The following is a 16,154-nucleotide window of genomic DNA, read 5'->3' as shown; positions in this document are numbered from 1 at the left end:
GATCTTTTGCCTCTGAAGCGGAAAGCGGAGTTTATATGTACAGGACCCACCTTTGGTGCAGCGTAAAGACTAGTTGCTCAGTATAGTATATTGATGCCTTATCAGATACTTGTTCTCTTTCATATGCCACGCTTGCTTCGAAGCTAGCCAGTTAATGAGTTTTGCATTTGTTAACCAATGTCAAGATTGTGTATAAAGATACAAGCGTTTTTTCTCAAGTCTCACCAATGCCTTGGCATAGAGCAATCCATGGAGACTGTATCTGATTCAGTTTTTACAGATTCAGAAAGAAATCAAGCACAAAGAACAGAAGGCAAAGGACTAGACTCCTAGGCTCTGGAGCGCAGCTGAAGAGTGTGTAGAAAGGCAAATAAAGACTTGGCAGGTTTCCGTATCCAGTACAGAGTTATCAATAAACACACCTGTCAATCCAGCGGGGCTCAGCGTCGTCATCTTTTGCAGAACTCCCAGAAAGATGTCCCAGTAGATGTCAGATCTTTGAAGGTGGGGACTTGTGCAATTGTCCAGAGACACCTTGGCCAACAGGCAGGGAAGGTGGGATGTCAGGTTTCCACAGCAATGTTCGTGTTCAGCTGTCCTCATGCAGAATAAGCTTTTGGGCGTTAGTTCATGTTTCTAGAAAAACAATGAAGCCCCTGTGTAGCGTGAACATGCCTGTCAGCCCAGCAGGCCCAGATATAACTAATAAAACACAGTAGCAAAGGAAGGGCAGCTGGGGCACCCCCAAAACATATGTTGATGTTGTGACGTGGGAGCTGCCGCCTGCCCAGGCAAGTGTGATAAAGGTGTCTCTCTCTCACATTCCACCCCACAATGCCTGCCACTTGCTGCGCTGTCTTGAAATACATTTGTCCTATCCCAGCCTTCCTCCATACCCTGTTCCGAGATGTGATGGCCAAGCCAGCTTGGTCCCATTGTCTCCAGGAGTAGTTTGATCTGGAGATAAACTACTATTCAGCCTTCACTCAGTGCTGCCAAGTGGGGGAATTGCTCAAAAGATTTGCAGGGTCTTAAGCTGAATAATGTTTTTAGTGTGTCTAGAAGAACGCAGGAATTGCCAGAGCAGCTCAGAGCCAAGGTCCATCCACCCTTGTGCCGTGCCTCTGACCGTGGCCAGCCAGATGCACCCTGCAATAGAAGGTGAGGGATAATCTTCCCCCCATCTTGTCTCCTCCTAATCCCACAGAGAGTGTCTGAAACCCTGATGCATGAGGTTTAATGGCTCTTCCAAAGATGCTAGCACTGTCGTACTCTCTGGACTGCGCCATGGTTTAATGGGTCCAGGTGTTCACTAGGGTAAGGGAGCTAGCCTATAGTACGAGTCAGGCCCCTCCCAAAGCACCTTTTCCCAGCTAGAGGCCATCGCCAATAGCCATGGCCATGTCGCCCTGGCTCAGAGTGTGCCAAGGGGCTCCTGCGCCCCCCTCCTTTGTTCCAGTCTCTGCAGGGGCGGGACAGGTAGTGCCAAACCTCCCTGTGCAACAGGGCGTTAGCAGGGAGCTGCAGACATTCATGGACCTTGGGAGCTGAAGCCCATCCGATTTTCCTCAAGGTCGTTGCTTCCCACCCTCACTTCAGGGAGGTCACAGGAAGGACCCAGCACGGCCTGCTGCCTCTCAATGTGGCTGCCTGCAGAGCTAACGGAGTTGGGTGCTCTCCTTATGTGGATAAGACTCACCCCCAGGTGTTGTAACTCCCGCCCGGAAGCCGCCTTTCCCCTTAATGTCCTGCGAAGCAAGGGACGGCTTGGCTCATTTCTGGCCCCAGTCATTCATTTGGGCTCTGCCACATCAATAGTTCATCTGCCTAGGATGATGTGCTGTCAGAGGGCTTCTGGGCCTTGCTCAGCTACAGCGGGGAGCTTGTCGCAGGTCCCTGAGGACTCTGCTGCCCCAGGAAATGGCAGGGCCGTACAGGGCACCTGTGGATAAGAACCAGCCAGTATTGAAAGGGGGCAGCAATCTGCTGGGGAAGGTCTGCTTTGGAAAGGGCTGAGAGCTGAATTCTCCCATGCTGCAGCCATTCGCATGCTGACCGTCATGCACTGGAGCAGTAATTCACTGGACGAAGCCAAATTGGGGATGTTTTCATTTCCCAAGCCTGCAGAGCTTTGTCGCTCAGCCCTTCCGCCGGGCACAGCTTGAGAGGGAATGCTCTGATGTTTCACCTCATTCGCATGCCAGCATTTTCCCCAGAGGGCTGCATCACGGCTGCTAGATGGCAGACTGATCCAGAGCATCTTCCCACGCAACGAGAGCCAGCCATTCTCAGGAATGTTGCGTGGCTGTAGTTATGGGCACGGCGTAACTGGCCCCCCGTAACGAATGTGCCTCACGAGATTCAGGTGCCTCTGAGACAAGGACAGAGGCAGCATGGTCGAGTGGTTGGAGCAGAAGACAGGGAGTGAAGAGAGCTGAGCCCTAATTTCTGCTTACTCGCTATGTGACTTTGGAGAGTCACTTTCCATCTGTAATCCATCTGGGCTTCTCATGTGGAGCGTTCCCCACTGGTTTTGTTCCCATGCTCTAAGTCTTCTTTCATTGCTAACCCATCCCCTTCCTTTGTTAGTGGGGTGGTGGGGTTGCTGTTGAGCTGACATGGTTGCAAGAGTCCCTTTGTCATTTTAATTTTTATGCCAGTCTTGACTGGACACTGAAGAACGCTGGCTCTGAGTTGAAAGGTGAGCAGCTCATCTTCTCAGCCTGTGATTCTCACAGTGCTCCAACCAGCAATTTGCTGGCTCTGGGAAAAACTCAGTCCCTCTACTGTGACTTCCAAAGCAGGCAGAGCCATTAGCACTTCAGCAGGGGTCTCAGGGTGGTTCGGTTGAACACAGGATCATAACGTTTGCCAGCTCAGTTCAGAGCATTGGTTGTGGCCAGGCTGCACGTGGCCAATCTCTGTAGAGCGGGTGGGTGAAAATACCTCTTAGACGGACCACCCCCGAATGAGAATACCTCACGAGCCTTGAAGAGGGACTGGTTGATCTGAGCAGGGGACGCTGGAAATGCTTCCATCCTCGGCGTTTCTCCAGGAGTGGCCTCGTGCCCGGTGATGATCCTCGGCCCGTTTATTCTAGCCAAACTTCGGCTATTTTTGCTTCAGTCAGGAGAGAGCAAACCCCCCATGTTTTAAGGCCCTTTGTCCCTCCCCCTCCTGCCCTAACTCAGCAAGCTGCAGGAGCTGCTTTCTGTCCAGAGGCAGTTTAGAATCAAATTGGTTTTATGGCCCTGCAAATTGGGACATGCCGTGAAGATGTAACTCTGCCCCTAAGACTCCATCAGTAGGGGGTTGTGTCACTCAGCCATGTTGTGTATTAACTCCTTTTGAAATTCCATTATGGTAACACTCGGAATGTAAAGCTCAAAGGTCGGGAAATTAAAAAGCAGGTTCTCATGGTAACATTCCCCCTGGCTGCACTGCACATCTCGCATATTTCATGTTACATCCTGGTGTATCCGATGAAGTGAGCTGTAGCTCACGAAAGCTCATGCTCAAATAAATTGGTTAGTCTCTAAGGTGCCACAAGTACTCCTTTTCTTTTTGTGAATACAGACTAACACGGCTGTTACTCTGAATCCTGGTGTATGTTAATGTAAATACCAACCCACTTAAACAACAGCCTGGGGACTGAAAACATCTGCCATCCCCTTTGGAGCCGGGTGCATGTGGCTAGGAGAACTCTAGCCTTTTCTTGACTTTTGAGTATTTAAATTGGTAAATCGATTTCCCTGGAAGTTTTTTTTTTTTAATCAAGAAAGAAGATCGCAGCTGTTCAGTTTGCAAACACCTCCAGTAAGAGCTCGTTAGAGGCTGGTGGAGTTTCCAGCTCTGGCAGGGTACCCAGGAACACCCCCAGCTCATTCCAGCCCCACTTAGTCAGTTGTCAGAGCCTCTGCAGGGTCATAAAGAAGCTTTCTGTGCTGATCCCTGTGCCCGGAGACACTGGTGTACGTTGCGGGTTTTCCAGGCAGACGATAGCTATGATACTGACTTGGCAGCACAGCTAGCAAACGGTGAACGCCCAAAGGAGTAAAGATTGCCGCTGGCTGTGGACTAACCTGCACTATGACTGTTTTAGTTCTGCAAAGAATGATCTGGCCTTTTCCTCAGCGACTGCGTGCGAGTGAGAATGCCGTGAGTGCTAAAGAGCAGCCATTCTTGAGCTGGGTGGGAGCTGCAGGAAAGCAGCTGCTATAATGGTGGTCTCCTCTACAGTGACATCCACCGATGGTGACTGATCCAGAGAATTGACTCAACCACTGGAGCAGACAACCACCGTCGACAGAACTCTCCAGACAGGGAGCGTCTTCTGACCCTGATCGCTGTGCAGTGCATCCTCAATGGCCCCTTTCAGGAAGCTGCCAAGGTTAAGGAAAGCTGGATGAGGAGCCTGTTGCCACTGAATCCCTAGGATCTTCAGTAAAAACCAGAACCTTCAGACTCTGGGTGTTGGCCCATCACATAGGCCTGCCCTGGGGAGCTCTGAAGCTGAGAGTGGCTCTTGGAGCTGAAAGATGGTCCAGCAGTCAGTGCTCTAGCCTGGACCAGCTTCAGCTTCGCCACAGGCCTGGTCTACGCTAGGAAGTGAGGTCATTGTAACTGCGGCGCTCAGGGATGTGACCAGTCCAGATCCTTGAGCGACACAGTTAACCCCACCTAGCCCTGGTATACACAGTGCTAGGGCAACGGGAATTCTCCTTCTCGGGGAGGTGGGGTACCGGTGCCAACCAGAGATCCCCTCCCAGTGGCATAGGCAACATCTTCAGCTGCAGCATTTTAAGTGTAGACAAGCTTCCAGCCTTCCTGTGTGACATTGGCAAGTCATTTAGACTCCATTCCCCCTCTGTACAGTGGGGCTAGTAATGCTGCCCTGTCTCTGGGGGAGAGGAGAGGGGTGAGGATGAGCCCAGTAAAGATTGCGAGGTGCATAGATACTATGGTGCTGCTAGAAATACCTTAGCTAGAGTGAAAGGTTACTGTGAGAGCCCCAATGAAAGATTTGCCTCTCTTTCCGGAGGACGTGTAAACCGAACCTGGAGCTCCATGTAGAACCTCAGTCCAGCGCCATAAATTGATGAAGATCTAAACTAGGAGAGAACTGCCAGAGCCTGGTCAAATCAAAGCCACATCCAGGGCACGTGTGGAAAGTGTCAGCCTGGAGCAGCTCCCACTGTAAACCTCTGTGGTTGTTTCCTGACACACCAGAGAAAAGCTTCTCCCCACTTTCCCGGCTGATGTCGGCTTTACAGAGGGAGCCCCTCCAGCTTCTTAGAGCTCACAAGCAAATGGCTGCCAGGTGGTGGTAGATGGTGCCTTTGGGCTTCTCTGCACAAACACTGACTGCACAGGGCCTCTACCGCACAGGAGCAGGCCATGCACAACGTGGACCCTGGTGCTGCGCACTCCCGGTTCCCTGTCATGCTTGGTCTATCCCGCTTTGAAACAGGATGGGAATAATGCACACTAAGTGGTAGCACAGTTCACAGACACCCTGGCTTGTCATGAATTAAACGTTTTTTTTTTTAGACAAGTCCTTTTACATCCTACCCTGTCTCCATAGCAGAGAGCGCCGGATGGGAAACCTATGGGACAAGACCTAAGGGGCTAGAGCCAAGAAAAGTGCACTCATTATAGCCGGCAGTAGCAAAAATATGACGCCCTTTTAACAACACATACCGGCTGCTGCCCTAACTAACCCATCAAGCTTTGTGTGTGTGTGTGTGTGTGTATGTGTGTACCGCTCCCCATTACTGGATGGAATCAGAACTGCTCTGCTGTGGCTCATATACCCTGTACTGCTGACAGCTGAAGAAGATTCTCCTTGGAGCCAGGGAGCTCTGAGTTCTATCCCCTCTGCTGTGTGCAGTTTGGGGTGACCATGGCAAGCAACACAGTGACCACCGTGCAGTTCTTGGGGCAGCAGATTTGTTACGGGGACCCTTGAAACATAAATGCTGATTAGAAAATACCCAGCAGTTTCCCGGGGAGATAGTCTGGAAGCAAGCGCTAAACCAAGGGGCAGCTCTGCCTTCCGGCTTTAGCTGTCCCGGCCTGCTGGCTCCAGTAAGCCCATGGGGAGGTGTGGGGCTTGAGCTGCCTGGTTCAGATTGTATCTGGTGAACAGATCCCTTGGTTGTGAGGACGTGGCCCAGTGAGCATGTCCAGCAGCTGGTAACGCTTTGAGTGCCTGGCTCTGGGAGCCTGTTAACAATGGGATGGTGCACGCTCCCAGGGCCTGGGTCTATGGCCCTGCAGCTCCCCAGTGGGCAGGGAGAGTTTATCTCACAGTGGGATGTAAAAACCCTGGGCAGGAGGAGCCCAGCCCGCTGGAGGCTGATCCCGTCTCTCTGCTCAGGGCTCCCATTCAGCACAGGACTTGCACGAGTGCATCACTTGAGTCGTCCCATTGACGCGTGGAGCTCAGGAGCATGTGCTGGGGCCTGTGCCGAAGGGAGGCCTGAGTGACAGGTGGATGGCTTGCAGGACAACACCCTGCCCTCCTGCCTTAGCTAGCCCTTTGTTGTCGCTGCAGCCCTTAGCATGTCTAGGAAGGCAGCTGGAAGGAGTCGGGCTCCCACCTTCCAGCACTGTGTGGGGTGGGGATGCAGGTGCATTGGCCACAGTGTATTGCTGTATTCCTCATTTACTAGCCTCTCTTGTCTTCTCGCTCTTTAGGACAGTAAATGGCTTTGACCAAGGCCCCCCTCCAGGCATAGGATCGTCCAGACCCTCATCAGCGCCAGGCATGCTTCCTCTGAGTGTATGAACAGCCGGGAGGACTTTGAACTAACCCTTTTCTCAACCAGAAGCCCCCCAAGAAAAGAACTGCTTCTGAGTCCTTCCCATTACCACCCCCTGCTGGAACTCAGCCTGCCTTGCGGTGTGGAGCAGCGTTGGAGCCAGCCCGCTGCCTGGAGGAGTCCCAGCACACGCACAATCCTTCACTCAATGTCAATACAGTTTATTTTCTCCTATTGCTGTAGTGGACGTTCTCTAACATGGTCGCAGTCTGTTGTGGGTCACACAAGCTGATACGTGTGTTCTGTCTCACGGGATGCAGGAGTCTCACTAGCCAACAACTGATCCTCAGCCCTTCACTCTGTACCTTTCCTAACTTAGGTTTGATAGGATGCAAACGGCTGAATCTGTGTTTCCAATCCCTCTTCTCCTAGCAGCCTGGCACTTAAGCACATGCTGCTACCACAGTTTCAGTATGGAGGGAACCATTTTTGAAGGATGCCAGGTACGGTTTAGATGTGTTAATCCTATTTGACAAATGCCCTGGGAAGAAGACTCCTGGCCTCAGACAACTTTTTAGATGCATGAACATTTCACTAACGTTCAAGGAGAATTAGAGTCTTGCTTTTGCTACTCTGAGAAGCCACTAATTGTGTTGGCAATGCTGCCAATGCAGTAGGCCCCCTAAAAATGTGTGAGCATTTAGCCAGTGTTCAGATCTGTGTCATATAGAACGACTAGACTTTACAGTGCCACCAGTGGGCTTCTGTGACAGTTTTGGGCCACTCTGTACCTTGTGGGTCTGCAAAACGATGTGTTTGTGCAATTCGCTGTCTCTCTCTCTCTGTGCCTCAAAGTTGTTGGATTTCAAAAAGGACATGCAAACCTGCCAGTGGTTTGGTCCGTGGGTTTAAAAATCTCCCTCTCCAGTCTAGTCCATCCCACCTCATTTGGCTTTGTGGGTTTCATTTGTAGGAGCCAACTGATTTATTTACAAATGCCACGTAAAACCAGTTGCCCAAATGGAAGGGAAGGGGTGGAGGAGAATCACCACTTAATGTTAGGGGTTTGTACGTCCCTTTTTCCAGTGCATCCTTTGCTGCATTTGACTGTTTACATTTGTTTTATTGTATATAGGTTTGTAAACAATATCTTTGCCTAAGATATTTGTACATAACTTGGGCTTTGTAGCTTTATTTATTCAGAATCTATATGGCATGTTTAAAATAGGACAGTATCATAAGACAGTTGCGACAAAGATCATGTGGTTTAAAGAAACAAAGTGAACTTCCAAAAAATAAAGCTCTTTTAACGTGGAACCAGTGGATTTTGCAGAAAAGAAGGTGGAGGCTGTTTTGTGGGTGATTTCGGGGTGGGCAGGTTCCTCACTGAGTTGCCTGCTGGGGGAAGAGAAGATGGACAAGCTGGGCTGCTATTTCCAGGTGGGATTTTGTTCATGCCAGAACAAACCAGACTCATGCGCTCTTAGAGACACTTGTCACCACAATTGTATGTGACGTGTCTTTTCAGCAGTGGGCCTGAGCTACTGCAGTGTCTGAGCGACCTGTTGGAGTCCTGCCCTGGGCCCTCCTCTTGGCTTTGCTGGGTTAGGAATGGACAGGGAACCCTGCCTGCAGTGACCACTCCCAGGACAGACTGGCTGTGTAACAGAGTGGCCTGCTCTGTCCAGGGGAGGTGACTGAGCTCAGTGCTGGCATGCTGGGCTCTCACGATAGGAAGGTGCCCAGCACCTGTGATCTCTTGGACGAGGGGCACGTGTGTGTGTGGTAAGAGGTAGATCAGGCTTAGCTAAACAGTGCACTTGGGCCTTTAGCAGAGCTGAGCCTCTGCTCAGTTTCCCACGGCACTGACCTCATGGAACACCCAGCACATTGCTCCAGCTGCAGCAAGCTGAGCTCTCTCATTGCTCCCACAGAGCAGTCCGCATCTAGCAGGGCTTCGCTCCGCAAGGCAGGATGCAGCAGCCCTTGCTCCAAGGGCCCAGCTCCTGCCACCATGCTGTGGAGCCAGGCCTGCTGCATCCCACCCTGCACAGCCAGGCCCTGGCTGTGGGGTTTGCCAAGGACTTGCCTGGTCACTCGCTACAGCTGCCCTATCTCCACCTGACACAGAGCCCACTACCCCTCGCCCCTCCATCCCAGCCTTTGGTCCTTGCTGGGGAGAGGCTGTTCTGACCCACACAGAGCCTTTGGCCTCAGCCTGCCTTGGGCTTCCCTGGCCCACACAGCTCAGGGAGAGAGGCTGTTCTCCCAGTGCAAACACACCTTTGCGCTGTGCTGGCAAATCCTGCTAGGCGCACCAGCTCGGGGGCGGAGCGCAGGTATTGCAGGGGGGCAGGCAGCCACGTCAGCAGACTCAGCCTGGTTGAGCCCAGGCCCTGTGAGCACCTCCACAGTAGCAGGAGTGATGGCCAGGTACCTGCTGAGCTCCAAGCATCACCACAGTGCTGTGCCTAGGGGGGGTTGGCATCATGCTCACAGAGCCTCTGCCAAAGCCCCATCCAGCCGGCCTGCATGAGCACCCCTTCCCTCAAGGATAGGCCGGCTGCTTCCGGGAGCCCCAGGAAACCTGCCTTGGCGAAAACTGGACGCCCAGCAACCCTAGCAGGCTGGCTCCAGTGGGCCCTCTGCCATTAGAACAATGGTCTGGTCAGGGCAGGGGGGCTTTCCTACCAGCAGGTTCATTATGGCACCAAACTCTGACCTAGGCTGTTTCCTTCACACCAGGGCAGGGCCACAAAGGATTGACACCGTGACCAGCAGCCACTTCTCCCATCCCTTGCAGTAACCCTAGGTGTTGTCCTCCAAGTACACCCGCTACCCCCCTCCCCCTGTTAGTCTCTCTAGAGCCTGGGATTTTGGAAAGAGCCAGTCTGAGCTGCTACAAGTCCCCCCTGCTGCTCCTGGGACACACACCGAGAAGAACACAATGAGGGACAGATTTGCTGTTCCACGCTGGGCTTCCCCATGCGCCCTGCAGCTTGGCTACTCGTCCCTTACACGGCAATTCTGCTGTCCTCTTCTGGCACGTTTTAGCTACTACAGCTCTCCAGGATCTGCAGCAACTTTCTACCATCTGAAGGACGCTAGAAGCCCCTCAGCACAGGAATTGCCAGACTGCCTCAGCTCCAGCTGCTTTAGAGAAAGGTACAAGGACCCTGCTACGGGTAGCTGTGGGATGAATCTGTCCCAAGAGAACATGTCCATTGAATGCCCAACAGTTTTAAAGCCTCTCTCTCTAATTAAGCAAGCCATGTCCCTGTGCATGCTGCCGTACACAAATCAAGTGAGCCCTGAAGATTAACGGTCAGCTGCAGCTAGTCTCTGGCAGGTGTGGATTTTAATACTCACCATTGAGCCCCACGGTAGCTCCGCTCCCCACATCCTGGCACACAGAATGATTGGTTTCCCAGGAGCCAGGCAGGATCGGGGGGTTCCCATGCTGACAGAAGTGGAGTGGAGTTGCAAGCAGCACCCCTCTTCTCTCACAGGGTAAATGTTTATAGGCTCAGCGCCACGTAACAACAGAGCAGGTGAGAGAGGGAGGGAATCTGCCTATGCTCTGGGTACTTGGCATGAGCTCCGCTGTAAGAGTTCAGTTCCAGGTCACCCCATCACATCCTGGAGTGGGCTGGAGCAGGCTCAGGACAGCTGCTGTTCTGCCCGGAGTGCACAGTGCAAGGTGAAGCTGAGGCAGCAGCTCTCTAGGCACACTGGGCCAAGCTTGTGAGGTGCAGGGTGCCCCTGGCTCTGCTAGGAGTTATGCCTGGGAGATGCTGAGCCCCTTACTCCACAGCCTTGGGCCAATAAAGTGATAACTTTATTCCACACCAGTTTTATGCCATTCCCACCCCACTCATTGACATTTGGGTAGGGAAAGGACAGCACTGCTCTTTGATCAAAGTATTATCAGGGACTAGAAGAAAGGGTTGCTGAGAAAGCTTGTCCATGACAAAGAGTGGGGGTTGTGCAAGCAACCAAGATGCATTTTAATGTGACCAAATGTCAAGTTCTAGCCTAAGAAGCAGAGACTGACCCTGGCTGATGCTGTAGCTGAACAGGCTGATGCAACCCTTGGTTGTACAAACAGGGGAATCTCAAGGAGTAAGGAGGTTTATGATCTCTGGAGCTGGCACTGCTGTGACTACTCCTGGAATACTGTGGCCACCTCTGCTGTCCAAAAGTGAAGACTTGATAAATTGGAGAGGGCTCAGGGACCACCATGAGAACAACTGATGGATTGGGGAAAACATGCCTTCTAATGAGAGACTCAAGGAGCTCAATCTATTTGGTTAAGGGGTGATTTGGTCAGTCTAACAGACAAGATATAACAAAAGATCCAAGGGCTGGAAGTTGAAGCTAGACAAATTCAGACTAGACAGAAGCTGCACTGTTAAACAGGGAAGGTAATTTACCATTGGAATAGCTCACCAGGGCGAGTGGTGAATTCTCCATCACTGGTGATGTTTCAAACATCTTTTAGAAAAACAAACATTCAGTCACAGCTATTGGACTTGAAGAAGGAATTAATTGTGGGAAGTCCTATGGCTTGTGTTATGCAGGTCAGGCTAGATGATCACAATGGTCCTGTCCGGCATTAAGATGCATGAATCCCCTCCAGACAGAATGACCCCACTTGCTGTACCTGGGATGGGAAGTCACTCAAACTCCAGCTTGTGCGACAGGCAGCATGCCATGTTTGGAGTAAGGAAGACCTACAAAACCACCACACCAGAGCTCTACTGGAGCCATTATCTCCCCAGGCAACCCCAGATCCAATTCAGAGTCCATGGCTGGCTAGCAAGGTCTCTGAGCACAGGAATCAGCGCTTGGCTCAGTTTTTGGTCCATGTATCACCTTTAAATCCATAGGCTCTTCAGTCTTTGGCATTTGCCGTGTGGAGCCAAATGTTCTCTACATTAAGAGCAATTTTGTTCTCCACCTTTTACTGTGCTAGTAACTTGTGCTTATGAATCACTGTGTATACTGGCCAGGGCTTCAACTGCTAATGAAAACGTTATACAGGCCACCTCCCAACCTGGTTCCCTGCAGGAACAGGAAAGGTTTTGAATTAAAGCCATCCACCTGCACTGTGGTTAGGGAATAGGGCCTGATACATAACAGACACCTCTTTAAAGCCCATGTGCTGAAGCATTACAGGCCAGTCATTTCAAAGGCTAATTTGCATCTAGTGACAAGACACGGGCCAGCTATAGAAATTTGTGGGGGGAAGACCCTGAGCTGTGTCTTCCCTGTATGAACTGGTATGTTGATGGCCATTATCTTTGAGGACTTCAGTTTATCTACAAAAGGGTTCGTATAGGAACATTTATTTCCAAATAACACCAGCTGAAGTCAATAGAAGAATCCAAGGTCTATTTTGGGTAGACTAAGCAGACCATCCATAGTCCAATCCAGTAGGGTAAAGGCAAACTCTTCCTTCAGAAGCACTCCTCCAAAGCTTAGCTCACCTCCTCCCCTATAAAGTACAGCATGCAGCCAGCAGTTCAGGACTCCAGGGGGAATTGCCAATGGATGTTAACAGAGTTCTTATGCTGTAAATCTGAATTTCCCCATTCAGAAAGACCTCAGCTTTGGTTAAAGGCCAGAATGGAGACAAATCACCACAGGAAGTGTGCATGGATGGTCATTTATAAAACAGATCCACGTGGCTGCAGAGTACCATGCATCTCCCCACTTGTGTATTTCTAGTAAGTTCCATGATTGGGCGTGCAATGAAAAAAACCTGCTAAAACTGGACTGGTAACCATGTCAAAAGCACTGGACAGGCCCTTTATACTCTATACAAATCAAAATAGGCTAGCTAACAGTAAGAAGGGAAACAGCAGCTGCCAAAGTCATATTCTTGTTTATTAAGTCTATGTAGGCCTCAGGAGCTAGCTTTTCTTGTAAGTAAATAGAGCAGGCATCAGTATCTATAATGAATAAATTTATTGTCTTACAAAAATCATTGTCTAGAAATATGGGTATACAAGAAAACAAGATATTTGCAGTCAGATGCCTGGTGGTCAACAGCCAGTTCAATTAAAAAATATCCAAACGCACAACAAAACCTTTGTAACAGATGTTAAAGCTTTTAACCCAAAGGAAAATCATGTTTTCAAGCACATTGCAGAGGGATGAGATTTCATAGTTAACACTGATTCATTATCACTGAATATCAATACCACCACTTTGACTAGAGAGGTACATGATATGAAGCACAGTCAAAAATTAATACAGTAAATCATTGTTATATAGGCAAATTATATATGTAACATTGTCTTAGTACTGTAGTGTCTAAGGCACTTTCTGTAATGTCAGTTTTTCAGCTAGTTAAACAAAAAGAATGTAACTACTTGGTGTAACACTGGTCAAAATAAAAACCAAAAGAAAGAATTCACATCCACTGGCGTGTCAATTCTCAGGCAGGCAAGATCCATCTTTTAACCTCTAAACTACAGAGACTCCAAACAAGCCAAAAACATAGTACAGTACAGATGGTCCTGCTGCTTTAGGCTCAACAGCTGGTTTTACACAAGGCTGGCTCGGGTATTTCTTAAACCTGTATCTCATGGCTGCGAAACTCCCTCATGTCAAGAGGAGCAGCAGCTATTCAGCTCCATGCTCTGAAGACTACTCAGCCAGCAGTTAAGAGTAAATTCCCATCCTGAGCCTCTGCTGTTCCATGTTTATTTTTTCCATGTGACGGGTGTTCATATTTTACTAGCCTTACTATGTACAGATGCCTTCGGACTGATATAACAGGTCTATACAGATGCGAGGTATTGTACAAATTAGGAACGGTGATAATATTCAATTTAACTGTGGTGCACAAGCACTAACTGATGAAGCAGATGCCAACACTACTTCAAAATGATATGGCGGGTTAAAAATGGATACTATTCATTCAACCCTAGATTTCCTTCTGAACGCTTCCGAGGCCTGTTCACAGTTTACTTGCTGATTGTGTGTTGCTCACAATAATTAGGAGAAAAAGAAGAGAGACACAGGAGCAGTTTGGTCTTCACAGTGTGCCAACAGATGCGTTACAGCCGAGGGCCACGTGAGCACAAAAGAAATGGAAGGGTGTTATCTGTACAACAAAGCATGCATAGTAACAACAATGGGTCTGCCCCACCCAACTACCGCTTGGGAATGAAGTTTCTGAATTGATAGAAAAGTTGTATCCTTCACATGATGCTTTATAAAATGGCTTTACAAGGAATACCTGGGAAAGAGATGCACTGAACAGAGAGAGTTTACTAGATATAAAAAAGCAGTTGTACCTATATTGAAGCAGGGTACAGTATAGTGAGGCTACAGAGCCTTAAGACATAGTTGACCTGTGATAAGTAACCTTGTAGCATGCCAATATTACATAAGGCAGATTCACGGCCACAAGGCAGTTTGCTGGTCAGGTAAGTCCTTTGCACTCCACTCTGTGTAAAAGGGCTCTGCATGCTAATGGTGTGACACGGCTCTACTCGGTTTGGGCAGGCTGCGTTTCGTTGAGGTCACTGCCTTTGCTTTCTGCATCGTCGTCAGAAAGTTCCAGAGAAGCACCTTCAATATGCAGCTGGCGTCTACCAGATCGACTTGAAGGGAAGGTGATAGGGCCACCCCTCCTAGAAAAAAAACCACCAAATGATTGCTGAATGCAGGCCTGTGCTGCTCACTGTCTAGCCTGTGGGGTGAATGGGTCACCTAGAAAGCCACCAAGAGGTATACGGTGGAACCCAGAAGTCCCACCAAGTCATCTACCCTTCTAGTCACTAAATACCTGAGCATCCTACACTAAGGAGGCTCCTGAAACCTTCCCTGGGGCCAGGAGTTATACCCCCGCCCCCCAAAACGCTTTGTGTTTATGTCAATGCACACCACCTTCCCTAATGTCACGTAAGCCAGAAGCAGGGCAAGGAACGGAGTTTAGTACATTTGTGGACATTTAATGGCCCCAGATACAGGAACATCTAACACCAGCAGGAAATGGGCTCTCACTGCTACAGCACATGAATAGTGAGAAACACTGACCACTAGCTGATATCTGACTTGTGGACAACAAATGCTGTCGAGTCCTGCAACCCGACCAGAACCAGATGGGATCCAAAAAGTGTCAGGTTTGGGTCAGGTCAGAAAAAGTCGGCTCTCCTCCCACAGGGTCGGTGCCGCAGTGGTTGTGCACCTCACACTAGCCGGCCATCACTGCCCCGTGGCACTGCAGCACACACCCAGCCCAGCAGAGGGTGGTGGGTGGCCGGGCATGCAGCCACCAACGCATGCAGTGAGGCTGACCCCATAGGCAGGAGGGGGGCGGCGCTGATTCAGTTTCGGGGGGGAGGGAAGGGGAAGGTTTAAAAATGAGGCCCGAGCAGACCTCTGAGATGCTGTACGTTATAAGAACGAGAACTGAGTTACATGCACTCCAGCACGACAAGCAACTCCTTCCATCTGCACCGCAGCACTGCCATGCTCTTACAGCTGGCCGGTTCAGCTGCTCTTTGCCTCTCCTACACTCTGCTCTGTGCCTAGCTCACTCAGTTCCCCTCCCTCTGTACTTCAGACCACACATCTTTCTTGATGTGCCAGAGAACCATTCCCAGAGAGGGTACTGAGCTGGATTCCAGCCAAGACAAGGCAGAAATAAATGGTTCTCTGTCACTTACATTAACAAGGAGCTGAGCCCCCTTACAGCATTTCCACAGAGGCTGGAATCAATCACACTGACTAAAACCAACCCACCTGTCAGAGCTAGAGCCCGGAAGGTTTGGAGCCAACAGACTACAAGGATCTTCATGAGGATTTACTGATATTTCCCAGCGTAGACCCTGGTACTCCAGATTCCAGTTTGAAGTTCCTTTGTAACATTACTGGCTCTGCTACGGCACTTCCAGACGACCCTGCCATCATAGAAGCCTCCCACCCTGCGAGTGAGTTCCTGTAGCTACTTTAAAGCTTCCCTGTGGCTTGTGAAGACCTAGGTAAGATGCTGCCTGTGCTCAGAGCTCCTTCCAGGGCCCAGGTCCGCAGACCGGCTCTGCTTACCTCAGCCTGTTTTTCAGAGTGCTGACTTCCCGGCTAAGGCCCTCATTGGCCTCCGTGGCATCGTCTAATTCACGCTGAAGTTTACGACGGGAGGCATTCACACGTGTTGCTTCTTCTTCAGCTTCCTCCAGCTGGCGTTTGAGCTGCTTCATCCTGGCATTAGCCTTCTCCATCTAGGGGAGAGAGCCAGGCTGGTACCACGAAGCTTGACTCAGCAGAAAGCTGAGCAGCTGCAGCTGAGTGAAGTTTTAGGGTAAGGCAGAAAGGAAAGAGCTGAATCCTTGTCTTTCACAGTCAGCCTCGCTGGGGATTTTGATTGGGATGGGA

The 16,154-nt window shown here is 50.2% G+C and overlaps 2 protein-coding genes across 9 annotated transcripts in view; one reads left to right on the top strand and one right to left on the bottom strand.

Annotated features, from left to right (window-relative positions):
* Positions 1-8,104, top strand: part of NDEL1 (nudE neurodevelopment protein 1 like 1) — a 44,678-nt gene extending 36,574 nt beyond the window's left edge. For 3 of the 6 annotated variants that reach the window (XM_073310860.2, XM_073310864.1, XM_073310863.1), the window contains exon 10: positions 6,700-6,785. Coding sequence is in view for 1 of the 6 variants with exons in the window: in XM_073310865.2 (XP_073166966.1) it covers positions 6,700-6,790 (91 nt within the window). In the remaining 5 variants the exon portion in view is untranslated. The other 3 variants (XM_073310865.2, XM_073310862.2, XM_073310861.2) reach the window with 3 other exon arrangements.
* Positions 8,105-12,715: 4,611 nt separating this feature from the next.
* The window catches only part of MYH10 (myosin heavy chain 10), a 144,736-nt gene continuing 141,297 nt past the window's right edge, over positions 12,716-16,154 (bottom strand). For all 3 annotated transcript variants that reach the window (XM_073310850.2, XM_073310851.2, XM_073310852.2), the window contains 2 exons: positions 15,828-16,000; positions 12,716-14,410 (listed from right to left, as the gene is read on the bottom strand). In XM_073310850.2, coding sequence (XP_073166951.1) covers positions 14,266-14,410; positions 15,828-16,000 — 318 coding nt within the window. In that variant the 3' untranslated portion in view covers positions 12,716-14,265. The remainder of the gene's footprint in view (positions 14,411-15,827; positions 16,001-16,154) is intronic.

This window comes from Lepidochelys kempii, chromosome 14 (genome assembly GCF_965140285.1).
Source record: "Lepidochelys kempii isolate rLepKem1 chromosome 14, rLepKem1.hap1, whole genome shotgun sequence".
Classification (NCBI taxonomy): domain Eukaryota; kingdom Metazoa; phylum Chordata; order Testudines; family Cheloniidae; genus Lepidochelys; species Lepidochelys kempii.
This window is presented reverse-complemented; position numbering and strand designations above follow the sequence as displayed.